Below are 16,244 nucleotides of genomic sequence, written 5' to 3' on the forward strand. Positions count from 1 at the left end.
GGACCATTCCTTATGTAAAGGTGCAATGGAGCAATCACTCAAAAAGAGAGACCACTTGGGAGCTCGAGGAAGAAATAAAAGCCAAACACCCTCAACTCTTTGGTATACCAGGTATGTTAATTTCGTGGACGAAATTTTTTTTTAGGAGGGAAGAATGTGAAAATCCAAAAAAAAAAGGGGAAAGGGTTAACGGGCCGGCCCGAAAATACCGGGCCCGTCTCCCTTTTACGATCGTGCCCTAGGCACGATCGTGGAAGAGGGGTTGCAAGGGCGGGAGGCGGCGGCGTGAGGGGAGGCCGGTCGTCGAGGGAGGCAACTCGCCGGAGGAGACCGAGATCCGGCCGGCCGCGGGGGGGGGGGGGGGGGGGAGCCTTCCTCTTCCCTTCGGCGAAGACCCTCCACAGCTTGGGATCCGAGGGTTTTCTCAAGGCTTCCCCTCCAATTTTCGTCGCCGGAAAGGCCGCCGGAGCACCCCCACCGGACCGAGGTAAGCATGGTTCCTTCCTTTGTGTTTTATTTCCTTGTTTTGGGGCGGCGTGGGTGAAGTTTTTGGCCGATGAGTCGTCGGAGAAGAGCTCGAAACAGGGTACCCCTGTTTCGGCCTCTTCTTTCCGGATTTTGCCGCCGCCGGCCACCGGCCGCCGGGGTTGGCCAGGATTCATGGCGGGTAGGGTTTGTCGGTTCTGTATAAGGGTCGAAGAGGGTTTTCTAGAGCTTTGTTGGGGATGGAAAGTGGTGAACCGAGGTCTTCTCCTTGTGGTTCCACCTTCTTCCCCTCTTCCTCTCGTCTGTTGGCCGCCGGCCGGCGATGACGGAGAGGTGGCTGCCGTCGGGTGAAGGCCGAGCCACCATGTTCTTCCGTGGATGAAGGAGGAGGGGGAAGGGAGGAAAGAAGTCCATCTGTTGATGTTGGAGGAGGGGGAGGAAAATCATGCCTGTTCTTGGGAGGAAGAAGAAGAAGAGATAGAAGAGGAGATCTCTTCTTCTCTCTTTCCCTTGAACGGCCACCATCGCCGACGACTGCAATAGTGGCGGCTAGCGATGGTTCGGCCAGTGGTGTTGTCGGGTTGGGGAAGGAGAGGGCATAGCCACCATGGCTGTTGCCCTTGGATCAAGAAGATTTGGGGGAGGGAGATGTACTCCCAACCGTGAAGAGAGAGGGATCTTCCTTTCTTTTGGTTTTTTCACCGAGACCGGCCATCGTCGCCGGCATGGCAGCGGCCCCGGCTGGCGACGATATACGCCGGAGGTACAAGGGTGGGAGTTGGGCCACTCCGACTGCCCTAGATCTGGAAGGATTGAGATGTTTGGGGACCTGGTGATGGACCCCATAGTAGATGTGAATTATGTTTTGTAATATTTAAATATTGGATAATTTAGTTTGTGAAATATAATTGATGTTGTAGGAGAAAAGTCAGCGGTGCCAGGAGATTTTGATCAGGGGACTCAGCACCCCAGCGCATAGGTTGTGATTCGGACCGTGTTTGAGTCAGTCTACAATTTCTGTAAGAATCCCTACATCTGAGCACTTTTATTTATGCATATATTGGATTTATCGTTGGATATATTTTATCAGTATGTTGCTATTTGTTTTTGAGCTTGTATGACACTATGAGGTGTGCATTTTGTTTATTATGAAAGTATTAGAATAATTAAATTGGGAAGGAATAACATATTTTTGAGAAATTATGAAAATATGTGACGTGATTGAAATGTGATTAAACATGTAAAACTAGACATGTAAAATGGGTTGGACTAACCTTGTCATGAGATAGCCATCTACGAGCTTATGCGTAGGATAGCTGCTACGAGCTTATGCGTGGGATAGCCTCTACGAGCTTATGCGTAGGATAGCCTCCACGGGCTTACGCGTGGGATAGCCTCTACGAGCTTTTGCGTAGGATAGCCTCCACGGCCTTACGCGTGGGATAGCTGCCACGAGCTTATGCGTGGGATTTGTGTAGTCTTGGACTGGGTCATGAACTTGGTTAGTCCAAAGCCAGAAGTGAAAAGTCTGAAAACTTGAGAATCAGAGTAATACGGGAATGGATCACATAATGTGAAAAAGGATTTGTGTATATGTACTGATTATATACACTTGTTGTTTGTTGAGCTTTTGAAAAGATGAAATGGCATTTATTTGATGTTTTGATTATTTTATTATTATTACTGTGTATGGCTGTTGGGATTCTTACTGGGCTGGAAAAGCTCATACTACTCTTACTTTCTTTTTCAGAGGCACTGAATTTGTAAAGTTCAGCGGGTGGGACGAGAAATGAGATCGACAAGGAGTCTGACTGCTAGATAGTAGAAGCAGCATATCTTTTATTGATGGACATTTGAAATTATGTAAGAAATCAGTACACTTTAGTTCGTTTAGTTTGAATACATTAATTATGGATTTATTGGAAATTTTTGTGTATCTTAGGCCTTGCATGATCTTTAGGGCACTGCTCTAGGGCTCATGCGGCCGGTCGCATGCCGAACCCGGGTGGTGGGGTCGGGGCGTGACAAAAGAACCTAAAAGATATTTTCTGGCTAGTCTTTTTGAATGAAATCCTAAGTTGTTATAGTAAAATTTGTTGAATTCCCTTATTCTGTTCATAGCATTGATGTGCTTTATATATAAGTTGAGCTCCTAGATATAGTAATACAGCAACAAAATTCCATGATTATGGAAAAGATACTAGGGATCAGATATGCTATAATATAATAGTAAAATCTTATGATTTAATACAAATACTAATTTTGAATATGACAATCATATCCCATGATTTTTAGATATTGATATGAGATATTATACCACGATTGTGAATGCAATTTGTGATAGATGTGATATCATACTAAGATTGTGCATGCAATATATGGCAGCTGTGATATCTAATATCATATAAACTATAATATACAAGATTGTGCATGATTCTAAGCTATAATACTCTCCCTCAAGTTGGTAGATCTGTAATATCTGACTTGTGTAGCAAATAAAAAAACTAATCACGACCTAAAGCTTTAGTAAAATTATCAACACATTGGTTGCTAGTTCGAAAGAACTTGGTCTGGATTGTGCCTGCTTGTAGTTTTTTTCGAATGACATGGCAATCTATTTTGATGTATTTTGTCCGCTAATGAAATACAGAGTTGGCAGCAATAGAAGTGCCGCTTGGCTATCACAATAGAAAACATAGGTTGAGGGTGGTGAATAGCGAAATCAGAGAGTAAAGTTTTGAGCCAGACTAGTTCACAAGTCTCAATATCAGATGCAATGAGAGCAGTGGTCTGAAAAGACTTAGAAACAGATGAGCCAGTGGATGCAACCACAATAGCCTGCTGGAGGGGACCTCGAGACTCGCGAGTCTTCTTCTTTTGTAACTTCAGACAATCTTGAATCATATGACCGTCCTCCTTTTAGTATCTACAGAAAAGCTCTTTAGATGATGACTGGGATTGTGGTGCAGAATGGTTGGAGGAAGTCTTATTAGCTACAGCCATGACAATTTCTATAAATTGCATTTTCATTATGGAACGGCAAGTCTTTTCAGAGATCAACTCAGCAACTGCACCATCCATAGTAGGAAGTGGTGTGCGATGAAAAAGCATGGCTCGAGTATATTCAAAATCATCTTGGAGAGCCATCATGACATGCATGAACTTCTTACGATCGTGATAGTTAGCGAATAGCTCGATGTTGATGGTACAATGAAGCTAAGGTTTGGCAGCAGCCAACTCATCTCAAAGATTAGAGTCTTGAGAATAAAAATCAAAGATGGACTGACCTAGCTAGTGACACATCTGATAAAGTTTGATCTCTATCTGAAACTAAAGTGATCCATCATTGGTGCAATTGTATCGGTTCACTAAGAAGTCTCATGCAGCTCCAAAATTTTCAAGTTTAGGAAGAAGGTTGCCAATGGATGGGATGGAAGTATTGATGAACCAAGAGAGAATCTTGAAGTGAACACTTTCCCAATCCTCCAAGTGACCGGCATACTCCAAAGCCGACTCAGATAGGGTCTTTTCAGGTTTAGGAAAGTCCCAAAAGACATAACACCACAATTTCCTTCCTTTGAGAAAAACTTTTATATTTGAAGCCCATATACTATAATTGGTCCCATCCAAAATAATCTCAATAGGACGGATAACATCATTTTGAGAAGACATATTTGATGGCAAAAAGAAGAAAAAAAAAAGTCAACAATCAAAAACTTATGACCTGGACTTTGAAGTAGGCCGAAGTGGGCTTAGCTGTGAACTGGCCTTCCAAACGCTCCAATGGGCACGAAACTTCGCCGACAGAAAGTCGGTGATAGACAAATAACTTGGTGGTGACAGATCGTCGAAGTCGGTCTTCCAAACGTTCCAAAACGACACAGACAGTCTCTAAAATAGTGAGAACAAGGGCAAAAGAAAAACCAGCAAATCTGGGATGTGTTCTCACGAAATGACGCTAGAAAAGGGCACCAAAATTCTCTAAATGCTCTGATACCATAAAGAAAGAATTGAAGCGGAAGAAATTGAAGGAATGATCTTATATTCTTATTGCATGTAAAATGTGGCCAGTATATAGACATGAGGCCAAAGAGAAGTACAAATGTGGTAGTAGAATGGAAGTACAAAAAGGCAAATTAGTACAATAGAAGTACAAATGGAAGGAAAAAAAAAGAAGAAAATATATGTAATTTCCATATATCTCAACAAACTATATATCCGGATTTCCTAAAGGAACAAAGAGACGAGAAAACCAATACATGCATACATTTTAATCTGTGATGGTTGGCTTTGCTATGACGTACCTTGAACTCGTTCAAGCCCTCCCACATGCCCATATATGAAGGTAGGCTGCTTTCTAACGGACAGAAGGCAGTCCCATTAATGAATTTCTACACTGCCTTCATCACTTCCTAGCTTTTTATAAACACAGGCCCCTTCTATAAACGTAGCTTGTTTTAAGATAGGAAAATGAAGCAGACATGTTGCACAAAAGCCCCATTTCCTTGAAGATGTTCTTTCTGATTGCGTTTCTGCTCGGTTTAGTTCAAGTATTATTTCTAAGCATATCTTTGCTTAGCATTTAAGACTGGCTTCACTATTTTGATCCACACAATATTTAATTCTTATATTCCTGCTTTATTTTTTCATTGTTGGGTTCCAAGACTTCGAATGTTGCAGGTTATTACAGAAACAAGGTTGCTACGTCATAGCAAATGCGAAGTTTAACATTTCTTCATTAATAAACTCGTTAGTCCTTCTACCCATGCAACCACCGCCAACCCCCACCCCCTCATCACCTTTCATCTCCTTAAAAAACACTTTGGCCGCCCGAATCCAAACCCATAAACTAAGATTAAATGAACAAAAAAATCAAACCAATATACATTGGTTTGGGGTCCAAAATCAAACTCAGTTCCTCAGAAGCAAGTCTTTTAAAGCCATTTAATAAATGGAGAAGGAAGTATTCAAATTCCAACATCTTCACTCTCCGTTATATCCTCCCAACTGCCACCACCAGCCACTTCTCCTCAACACCTCCTCCATCCCACTTCTCTCATTAACTTAGGAGACCAGGAAATGGGGTGGGCTATGCTTGCTTCCTTGTTGGCTGTCCAAGCCATCGCTTCTTCCTTTCTGCCGCCAGGAGCTGCTGCAGAAGATGTGCCAAAGTCTGCACTCAGTAGGTCCTCCTGCCCCTCTCCAAACCTCATGGTTTTCATGTAACATTTCTCACTTCATTGCTTTTATTTCAAATCTCTCAAACAAACTCGGTTTCTGCTTTTAATGCAAAGCTTTCTCGCATCTGATTCTCTTTTAATCTTTTTTTTTTTTCCTTTGAGTGGTCATGAAGCTGCACCTCTTCTCTGCCAAATTTTGACAAACTTTTTTGAGCAAATTCAAGTCTTAGTGGTTGTTTTCAGTATTTATTGATCATGCACTAATGCCAATTTCTCATGTGGTGATTAATGGTCTTATGTTGATGATGATTAAATTTTAAATGATTATTGTTGTTTTTTTTTCTAAAGATGAGATATGTGATAGTGTGGAATGCGGGAGGGGAACCTGCAAGGTTTCTGCCAACGCGATATTTGGATTCGAGTGCGAGTGTGACCCGGGCTGGACTCAGTTTAGAATTCACGACCACCTCCGCTTCCTCCCCTGCATCATTCCAAACTGTAAGATCTAAATTATTTTACAATAAGTGCTTTGGTTCCCTTCTCCTTTTTTTTATTTATTTCTTCAGAAACATGAGGCCAGTGTGTGAGTCATTTAAGGGAACACTCCCACATTTTTCTCAACAAGACTAGTCAGGAAGCATGAGGCTCAGGAGGAAGCTAAGGGCAGTATTTTTATCAAAGAAGAGTGGTGAGAGATAGGGGTGGCCTTGTGAGGTTGGATTGGATTAGAGTTATGCTAGATATAGATCGGTTTCTCAACATGATTCTGACCTATTTATTAAACAAGTCAAAAGTTCAGATTCGAACCTGAACTTTTTTATTAGTCATCTAACTCGATTCCACCTGCACAACTTGGTTACTGGCATGAGTGGGGCATCCCGGTCCGAAGAAGAAGGAAAAAGACTGGGACTTGTTCATTCAACTAGTTTTGGTTCCAAAGTTGAGGTCTCAAAAATGGATTAAAAATGCAGGCAGCTCTTGGCTGAGTCATTCATCAGCTAGTCATTGGTCTGAAATTATACACACAACAAGGTGCGCAAGTGGAAATTTGTACATAAGAATATCAATCCATCACTGAAGTACACATGCATGCCCAAAACTCGTCAAAAAAAAAATTATGACCTCTGAATTTATAGAAGCTGTTAAAAGTGAAATCTTCTATTTTTTGTCTTTTGTTCTATCGGTCCTAAGCAAGGAAGAAAGTGCATGAATTGATCAAAAGGTTCTAAAAGTATTAAATTAAGTAATGGGTCAAGGCTTCCAAGTAATCTTTCTGCAAACTGGAATTTGTGCTTTAAGCCAAACAATTCTTTCACCAAAACTAGTATTTGTAACCATAGTTTTCTCCCATATCCTGTGGTGTTTTCAGGTACCTTTGATTACGCTTGCTACAATGACTCTATGGCTCGGACAGCCCCACCGTTCCCAAAACCTGATCATTTCTCGTATTTCGATCGTAACTATCTAACCCCATTTCAGTTTAATCTCACCATTCTCTTAATCACTAATTGTGCTGCCGCATGAGCTGTTCAAGTTTTCTTCTGCTTTCTTTACCACAGCATGCTTCTGGTCTTTCTGTGGGAACGGAACTTGTGCAAAGAAATCCAGGTTTGGGCACCGCTGCCAGTGCCACGAGGGCTTCAGCAATCTTCTGAATGCCACCAGCTTCCCTTGCTTCAGAGACTGTAATGCCACATGACTTCTAATTAGTAGAGGAATAATAATAATAATAATAATAACACATATGCTTACTACTATAATATCAGTAGAATACTGCTACAGATTCACATAGAGTGGTGATGTTTTGCAGGTACTCTTGGGGCAGATTGCACGAGCCTGGGGTTTACCTTGTCAAATTCCTCCTATCCATCTTCCCCACCTAATTTTTCTAGTACACGCAGTGAAGGTGAGGTTGTTGTCCAAATTATTTCTACTCCTCCCTCTCAATCAGGGAAAAAAATGAAGACCAGTCAGTAGAAGAAAAAATACATGATTAAATTTCTTTTTTTTAAAAAAAAATCCATATGTCATCATGGGGTTCAAACAGTCATGTGATAACTCTCCATGGCAGTCCATGGTCTTCAATCTATCCATGTCTATGTCCAGCTTCATGAGGCAGCTTAGCTCTCCAATAAAATGGGGATTTGTTTGGAAATTAATGCTGGATTTTTTAATTTTATACCATGGATTTTTTGTTCATGGTTTCATTGAATGCTCCTGAAATAAATTTTAGGATTATTTTTTGTTATTATCCAACAAATGTAGTTGTCCCACATCCTTTGCATTCCTCTATTGCAATATCAAGTAGTAGCCGTAGTTAGTGTTAGCCACCAAACAGCCCAAGGAAACATTAGAAAAATCTACTTGATAGGGTAATGGAAGTTGATAGGGTTAATCTACTTGCTTCAAACCATTGAAAAATTAGGTGTTTCATAGGTCTGTGACTAGGTTAGATCCCCAACCAGTTGTGTTATCCCTTTCAGAAATTAAGGCCTTTACCTTTCATCAAAAACCTAAGACAAATACTGTACTGAACTCTTTGTGCGCTCAACTTTAGACTTGCTGAAATGGATGATTTCTTGGCTAATATGCTATTGTATTTGCCCCCAGGTTCCTCTACTGCAACAAACTCTCTATGGATGTACATCATGATGCTATTTCTAGCTGTAACTCGAACAACGCAAATGGAACTTTAGCATAAGTATGAGATTCGTCCATGGGGATCTAAGCAGTATACCCCAGAGATTTTTTTGATTTCTTTGCCTCCTGATCTCTTTGGTCGAGTGTTCATTTTTGAAAAAAAGGAAAAAGGAATAACCCATATTTCCTGAATTTGGATGGTGTTGATTTTATCATTTTGTATCCATGAGTTCATGTTCTGAGATTAAAGTAGAAAAACATGGTTGTTTTTGGACCAATTAGTACTCTCTCTCTCTCTCTCTCTCTCTCTCTCTATATATATATATATATATATATATATATATATATATATATATATATATATATATATATATATATATATATATATATATATATATATATATATATATATATATATATATATATATATATATATATCTTAGTAACTTTTACGGACTCACCGGGCCAGTAGCTTCTCAAACTCAAGGATTTATCTTTCTGACCAATGTCTTGGAGCTAACATAGAATCCACCCAACGATCTACTGGGTTAGGTAAATATCTAATGCATTCCCTGACTGGGAAGGTTATTTTTGGAAGAGAAACTAGGATTTTCATGCTCCATGATTAGAACCCCCTTTCAATATATATATACATATACATATGTATGTATGTATTATATATAAATATATATGTATATATATACAAATATATAAATATATGTGTGTGTGTGTGTGTGTGTGTGTGTGTGTATTGGAACTGGAGGAACTCAAAAGGATATGATGAGTAAAAGAAGCATGTACAGAGAGCCAGCTTTTAGAATGTATAGGCCCTGCAAGGAGTTATGCAGAGCATTTATTCTAGCAGAAGTTGCAAGCCTCAGCAATCAGCTCATTCCATGAATCAATCTAGCGAATGATATTCATTGATCCAGGCAGTGCATAATCACCAGTATAACAGGCCAAAATTAATATAAACCAACCGGGTGAAAAGCATCTGACATGCCTCAAATCATCATCGGAAGCTATGCATTACTAGTCTTGTGGAAAACCTGTTGCACCACCTTCCTTACCAATCTGATAGAATGTATGAAATTGAAAGGGCCAGGGAAGTCCATGCAGCCTAAGAATCTGTTTAGTGAATTCTGCTAGCCCCGAATCTAGACAAATAGAACATAGGAACTCATAAGACCATGGATGCACCTAAATGGGAGCAAGGAGAGGAACCAACCTTAAAGAGACACAACTCTTTGACTGATGAGGAGCCAATGGGCTAAAGAATGGGCCTGAGTCAGTGATTCGAAAACTTCCTTTCCTCAATCTCAAAACAATTAATCATGACCATTCAATGCAAGGAAGATTTACCAGCATCTTCGAGCAGAGCTCAAAATCTTCTGGTGTTCAGGATGTTGTGCAGAACTCTCAAACCTGCTGTGGTTGAGCAAGCAGCTTTATGATGGAAGGGAGTCAGCTGTATCCACAATCTTCTTTGCATTGTTGAGGGAATGGAGATGGGAAAGCTATCTTGATTCTAAGGCAAGGAGATACATTCATGCACCACTAGGACTTTCATATGGTAAAATCCAGTTATCCTATGTCCCCTTGGCAGAAGCTTTGAAGTAGCTTCTAAATATGTTCAGACACCTGAGTTTGTGCTTGAGTTCAGTTCACATTTTCAGTTACCATAATTTTGGGTTTGGACCAGTATATTTCTTTTGGTCTCATTCGCAAGAGCATGTTGAAACACCCGAAAAGGATCCACAGCTTCAGCCCCTTATGAATACTGCACCAATCATTCATTTAGGGCTATCCACAAGCTCTTCGAAATATTTTCTCTCAACTTATGTGAATTTTAGGTCTTACCTAGATAATTTATGAACCTTGGACAAGATCCAACCCCCTCTCTACCTAATCCTCCATAAATTTTTCATTGGATATGCTCATGTCCTCCCAGTAAATTATCACACCATTTTGAGTAAATTAATCTGAGTACTATTTCTTTTTGGCATAATTATTCTTCATCTTATTCTTTATAATTTCACTAAATATTTACCTCAACACTCTGCCACAATTATTGTGGATTGGAGCTTGCCACAGTGGTCATAGCAGCCATGTCTTGACTCAGGTATTTTTAGAGCAGGTGGATTTCCCTCCTTTCTTTAAAAATATATTTTTTTCGAAAAGAAAAACTCTTCAACAATTACTCTGTATCCTTGAACCCTCTTTAACAGTGATATCATAGCTCGCAGCAATAACTTTAGAACCCATGCAAAGGGTTGCATTCACAAAATCAAAAGTGAGAAAAGAATATAAAATTGTGGCTCAAGGAAGCGAGGTTGAGGCTTTCTTACAAGTGTTTGGGCTTTTATTTTTTAATTTCACGAAACGAGTGAAACATGATGAACGGAAAAATTAAATTGGGAAGTCTTCAACAAAACTAGGAATTTATGTTTGATTCAAAACAGGTTTGAGGAGTTTTATGTACAAAATGAGTTTTACCCTATCTTTTCCCAAAAAGCTTATGATGTGATAAGCACATTAGATTAGCTCACTACTTGATATGTTTTAGATTGATGAAAGTTTAATATTAATGATATACCTTAATGTAATTGTAATTTTCATATGAAACATTGACTATTCAAAAAGAATTATTTAGAATTATAGATTTTCCCAGAAAGGAAATTTTTAACTTCAAATTTTGAGCTTATGTTCTTAGTGGCAGACTTTGTAATCTAAATTTGTGGCTAGATTTCTTTAAATAACGTATGCATGTTGTTCAGTTGCAATCATTTGCAACAGCATTGAGTTAAAGCTTTTGTTTAAATTGCAGCACCTAAATCCAGGCATGAACCCAGCAACTGAAAAAGAAGAACTCACCATTCTCTCAAAAAATATAGAGCTAAACAGATTAAAAAAAAAAGAAGATCTAAATAAAACATGTATTCGAGAACAACAGGATAGAAAAGGAAGGAAACATTGATATTACTCAACATGCCCATAGATAAGATTTGAAGAAAATTTTGCTAAGAAAGGAGTGGCTGGCTGCCCTCAAACAGTCAAGATTAGGAATATTGATTATGGTAATTAAGCAATACCTAGTAAAATAACAAAATAAAGCATGCAGGGAACCTTTAGATGCTGGCTGCAATAAAATCTTTAAGGAAGGCAAGAAGAAAATAGTTTCTGCTAGCAGAAGAAAGGATGAATCTGTTATATTGCCGCAGCTAATATTCACAACCCAACAACAGTGTTACAACACATCTTTCGCAAACAAGCAAGAGGAATGGGAGAGGATATTTGAGCAGGCCTGCATAGGAAAGTATGTAGCATTGTTGGCAATTATCAGCTACCAGCTGGAGTGAAAAATACAAATCTAACCAATGCAGACATGTCTTGTAAGAGCCAAAAGAGGAGGACATTAGAATGTCACCTAGTCACCTACAGACTAGGTTAACCTAAGAAGGGGATGGACTGACTGTAACTAAATATGCTGCTTCTAAGTTACAAAACTTTTAAATCAATAACCTTTGCTTAAATGTGACCATGCAAGTTATCCCTACGTATAATGCACACTAGAATAATACAAACAAAACTTGATTGCTGTAAAAAGCTCAAAAGATGTGTAGCGATTAAAACTGACCTAGCCAAATAGTCTGCACAAGAAACTGGTTTGTGTTCAAGGTTGTCATTCAAGTGACAAACATGATTTGATTTGGCAAGCTGGGCTTACAAGGTTGTTATTGACATAAGCAATAAGCAAAAGCTAATCTGACTCGGCAAACTGGATTTGGAAAACACATGGTCACTTACTTCATCAACCTTCTGTGTTCGTCACTATGCCCTTGTTTTACCAGCTAAGCGCTGCCAGTTATGCTAATTATTTTCTCATTCAAGGACTCGCAAAGATAAGCTTTTCCAAAAAGTGGTAAAACATGGGTGTGTGCGTGCGCGCTCAATCATGTGCACTTTTGTCCTAAAAAAACAAAACTTTGCCCATCTATATTTCTGGTTTATGACAGTATTTTTTTCTTTATTAGAAGTTACTTACAAAAGTAACAAGTCACCAACTAAACACAAAAGATATAATTACTGAAAGTTCTTTGCACATCTAAATATAAGAATTTCATAGGCACAGAACGAATCCCTCCTTTCATTTGGATTATTATTAGCCATCTAGAGAGTGAAATATAAGAATAGAAAAAAATTTCATGACAACACCCAAAACTAACAATGGGTTCATTTTGAACATCACGATCCTCCCATTGTTTCTTTATTCACTTGAAGGAAACCAAATTCAACCCATGAAAAGATAACGCTGAAAATAAATACATGTCTCAATTGTGGCCTACATTAGTTGGCCATATAATGAAGTGTACATCCAAAAGGAAGAAAAGTCGATTAAGGGTACTTACGCATATCTCTTGATAAATTCATTTGGACTTCATGCTTACACCATCTTTTCCTGCAATAATAACTGCACTTGCCATGTCCAAAAACAACCCATGCTCTACAACCCCTTCCAAGGTTGAGATCTCCTTTCCTGCAGCTGGTGCATCCTTAATCGGTGTTTTGAAGTACAAATCCACAATGTAGTTTGAATTGTCGGTAACATAAGGCTTTCCATCAGCATCCAATCTTAGCTTTGCCTCACATCCTTCTTCTTTAAATAACTCTTGCAGCCTTGCCTGGTTATACTTCCAGCAGAACTGCACAACTTCCACTGGCATTGCCAGTCCACTCCCACCCAAACCAGTGACGAGTTTTGTCTCATCCGCAACCACAACGAATTTATCCGATGCAGCTTCCACCATCTTCTCCCTAAGAAGAGCCCCTCCACGTCCTTTCACGAGATTAAGATCCGGGTCCACCTGTTTCAGTACAAATTCATATTCTATAGTTCAAATGAACAAATCTTCTGAACAACAATGAAAATTACAACAACGAAAATAAAAGAACAGGAAAACTGCACAAAAGGATCATGCCAGGCATCTTATAACATATCCATGAGACCATCAAGTTATTTACAGTGGCTATCATTATCCCAAGTCATCAATCAATCAAACAAACAAACAAACACTGCGTGTCTTAATACGAGGAAGCACATAGGAAAATCTTCACCTAGCAAGCTACAAGCAACAAAACCATGAAGAGGATTCAATCCAACGGACTCCAATGAAACAGAACAAGACAACAGGCTAAAAATCCGAACTTTTTCTGCGAGAGAAAGCTATAAGTCCCAACTTCATATTTATATTTTGGAAAAAAGCTAAAGATTCCGACTTTCTTTTCAAGGAGGCCGAAAAGAAGAGGAGAAACAAACAAATGAGTTGGTTCCAACGCTAAACAGAGGTTTGAGATATCACCTCATCAGCGCCATCAATGGCGAGGTCAAGGCGGGGGTGATCGTCGAGGGTGGAGAGGGGGATCCCAAGGGACTTAGCCTGCTCGAAGGTGCGCTTGGAGGTGGGGACGCCGACGATGCCAGTGAGTTTGCCGGAGGCGAGCAAGTCCCCGATCTCGGCAACGACGAAGGCGGCGGTGGAGCCGGTGCCGAGGCCGAGGACCATGCCGCTGGTAACGTACTCGACGGCCTTCACGGCGGCGAGCTTCTTGAGGTCGTCCTGGGTGAGGGCGGCGGGCGGGGACGGGGAAGGGGAGGAGAGGGCTCGGATGGGGGTCACGGAGCGGCGGTGGGGGGAGGGGAGGAAGGAGGGGCGGAGGGCGAGGGCATGGCGGCGGAGGAGGGAGGAGGAGGGGGAGGAAGAGGAAGAAGAGGGGAGGAGGGACAAGGTGGCCATCGGGAGGGATAAAGGGTGGTGTTGGGGTTAGGGTGAGAAAAAGAGGGTTTCGGAGGGAGGGGAGAAGATGAGGTAACCGGGGACCAAGGGAAGTGGTGGTGGTGGTTGGTGGGATGGAGGTTATTTTGGACGTTTTCGCTTCTTGTCTTTGGGGGCTTGGTTTGAGGGTTGGAAGGCGAGGTGCATCGGGGGTTGGTGGGGTCTTTTCTCGCTGATAGATATCGAGCCTGTAAAAAAGAATACAAAATAAAATTAATATTTTAATGTTTTATTTTACTAAAAATTAAAATGATAAGATTTGGTTAATTACCTGTGTCTCGTATTGCTATCGACAGTAGGGCTTTTGAAAAATATAATTTTTTTTTTTTTTTTAGTGGTTCAGCTGCTCAAGCAGCTCTCAGGAACCTCCTGGGTCCATAGAAACTCTCCTGAATGCTGTGCAGCGAAGGAGGCGACCCAATCTGCAGCTCGGTTCGCCTTCCGAAGGACATGTCTGATCTGAATAGCCCAGCAATCCCGTAGCATCCGTCGCATGTCACACAAAAGTAGGTGCTCCACCACCTCCCGCCTCTCCACCTGAAGGCGATCAATCAAGACAGCCGAGTCCCTCCAGAATGAATTAGATTAAAAATATAACTTTGAAAATAAATTTTTTATTAGAAGTTATTTGTTATTTAGTAATTATATTTTTTAAAAATTATGAAACTTTAACATATATTTAGTAATCAAAATAAAAAAAAATATTGCATAGTAAAATATAATACAATATAATAGTACAATATGACTACAACATAATATAATATTATTATAATTACCACATAATATATAATACAATAATATTGTAATACAATATATTAATATAATATAATATAACAGATTGGAATCTAATCTAATAATAGATTATATTATATTATTATTAAATATTATTATATATACTTAATAATAATATAATAATAATATTATAATATAATCATATAATAGAATATAATATAATCTAATATATTATCATTTATGTTATTAATCGTATACCATAATACTATTATAATAATAATATCGCATATTATCATAATATAACTAGTATTATAATAATAATAATAATTGATGGAAGGCAAAATGGATCGTCCTACTCCAGCGTGGAACCACCAAAGTCCTACCGAGCGAGCCAAGCCTCGGCCTAACTAAGAGTCGAGCCGACCTCGACTAGAGGTCAGGCTGACCTCGGACCTCCTCGAAGGCCGAGCCGACCTGAGCCCTATCAACCTTGATCCCGTCAAAGATCCCACGGATCCTCAGAATAAATCTGGAAAGATATCTCCCGAATCCTCCGCCTGCATAATTGATCTCTATGGTTCACGCCGCCTCCAGCTGATCACAGCTCGCCCTATAAAAGGGGTTAGAAAAGGCCTTCGGTAAGCTATTAAAAGAAATACAAAGCAATTCAAAACACTTAGAAACCTTTCCAAAAACTCTGCTAATTTAACCATCGGAGGGCCCCCGCCGGAATCCCCAGCCAAGGCTTTGTCCAGATACCCTGGAGCGCAGGAGGTGGCTTCCTTTCTCCCCTTTCTCCATCCCGGTCAGCGTCTTCTTGGTTTCCTCTGGCGTGGTCACCTTCAGGCCAAATTTCAACCATAATAATAATAATATAAAATTATGATTGTAATATATATGTGTATATATATATATATCTACCTATGTACATACAGACATGTACATATATGTATGTACATATATGTATATGTATGTATGTATGTATGTATGTATGTAAGTATATATATGTGTGTGTGTGTGTATATATGTATGTATGTATGTATGTATATTCACACACACACACATATGGACACACACATATATATAAATATTATTACTATTATTAGCATTATTATTATTATTAGTAGTAGTAGTATTACTATTATTAATATTATTTCTATCATTACTAATATTAGTGCATTATTATTATTAGTAGTAGTAATATTATTACTATTTTTAGTATCATTACTATTATTACTATTTTAGTAGTAATTTTTATTAGTAGTATTACTATTCTTAGTATTATTACTATTATTGCTGGTATTACTATTTTAGTATTATTGCTATTATTAGTATTATTACTATAATTAGTATTATTACGATTTATGGTTTT

The 16,244-nt window shown here is 39.3% G+C and overlaps 2 protein-coding genes across 3 annotated transcripts; one reads left to right on the plus strand and one right to left on the minus strand.

The window, feature by feature from the left end:
- The first annotated feature begins 4,797 nt into the window (after positions 1 to 4,797).
- LOC120110606 (uncharacterized) lies at positions 4,798 to 8,651 on the plus strand. Of its 2 annotated transcripts, none has more exons than XM_089930563.1 (6): positions 4,798 to 4,831; positions 6,015 to 6,164; positions 7,036 to 7,122; positions 7,226 to 7,351; positions 7,477 to 7,572; positions 8,277 to 8,651. In XM_089930563.1, the coding sequence occupies exons 1-6, from the start codon at positions 4,816 to 4,818 to the stop codon at positions 8,360 to 8,362; spliced, it is 561 nt and encodes a 186-aa protein (XP_089786689.1). In that variant the 5' UTR covers positions 4,798 to 4,815; the 3' UTR covers positions 8,363 to 8,651. The 2 variants fall into 2 exon arrangements, with proteins under 2 accessions (XP_089786689.1, XP_038982030.3); XM_039126102.3 differs by lacking the exon at positions 4,798 to 4,831 and adding an exon at positions 5,488 to 5,668 and having other exon boundaries at positions 8,277 to 8,650.
- A 3,887-nt stretch (positions 8,652 to 12,538) lies between these two features.
- On the minus strand, positions 12,539 to 14,276 carry EMB3119 (Ribose 5-phosphate isomerase, type A protein). Its single transcript, XM_008800269.6, has 2 exons — positions 13,667 to 14,276; positions 12,539 to 13,171 (listed from the first exon to the last, which is right to left on the minus strand). The coding sequence occupies exons 1-2, from the start codon at positions 14,099 to 14,101 to the stop codon at positions 12,734 to 12,736; spliced, it is 873 nt and encodes a 290-aa protein (XP_008798491.5). The 5' UTR covers positions 14,102 to 14,276; the 3' UTR covers positions 12,539 to 12,733.
- Between the last annotated feature and the right edge of the window lie 1,968 nt (positions 14,277 to 16,244).

The sequence above is a fragment of the Phoenix dactylifera genome, chromosome 1 (assembly GCF_051530095.1).
Source record: "Phoenix dactylifera cultivar Ajwa chromosome 1, Ajwa_hap1_PhDact_Kaust_v1.1, whole genome shotgun sequence".
Classification (NCBI taxonomy): domain Eukaryota; kingdom Viridiplantae; phylum Streptophyta; class Magnoliopsida; order Arecales; family Arecaceae; genus Phoenix; species Phoenix dactylifera.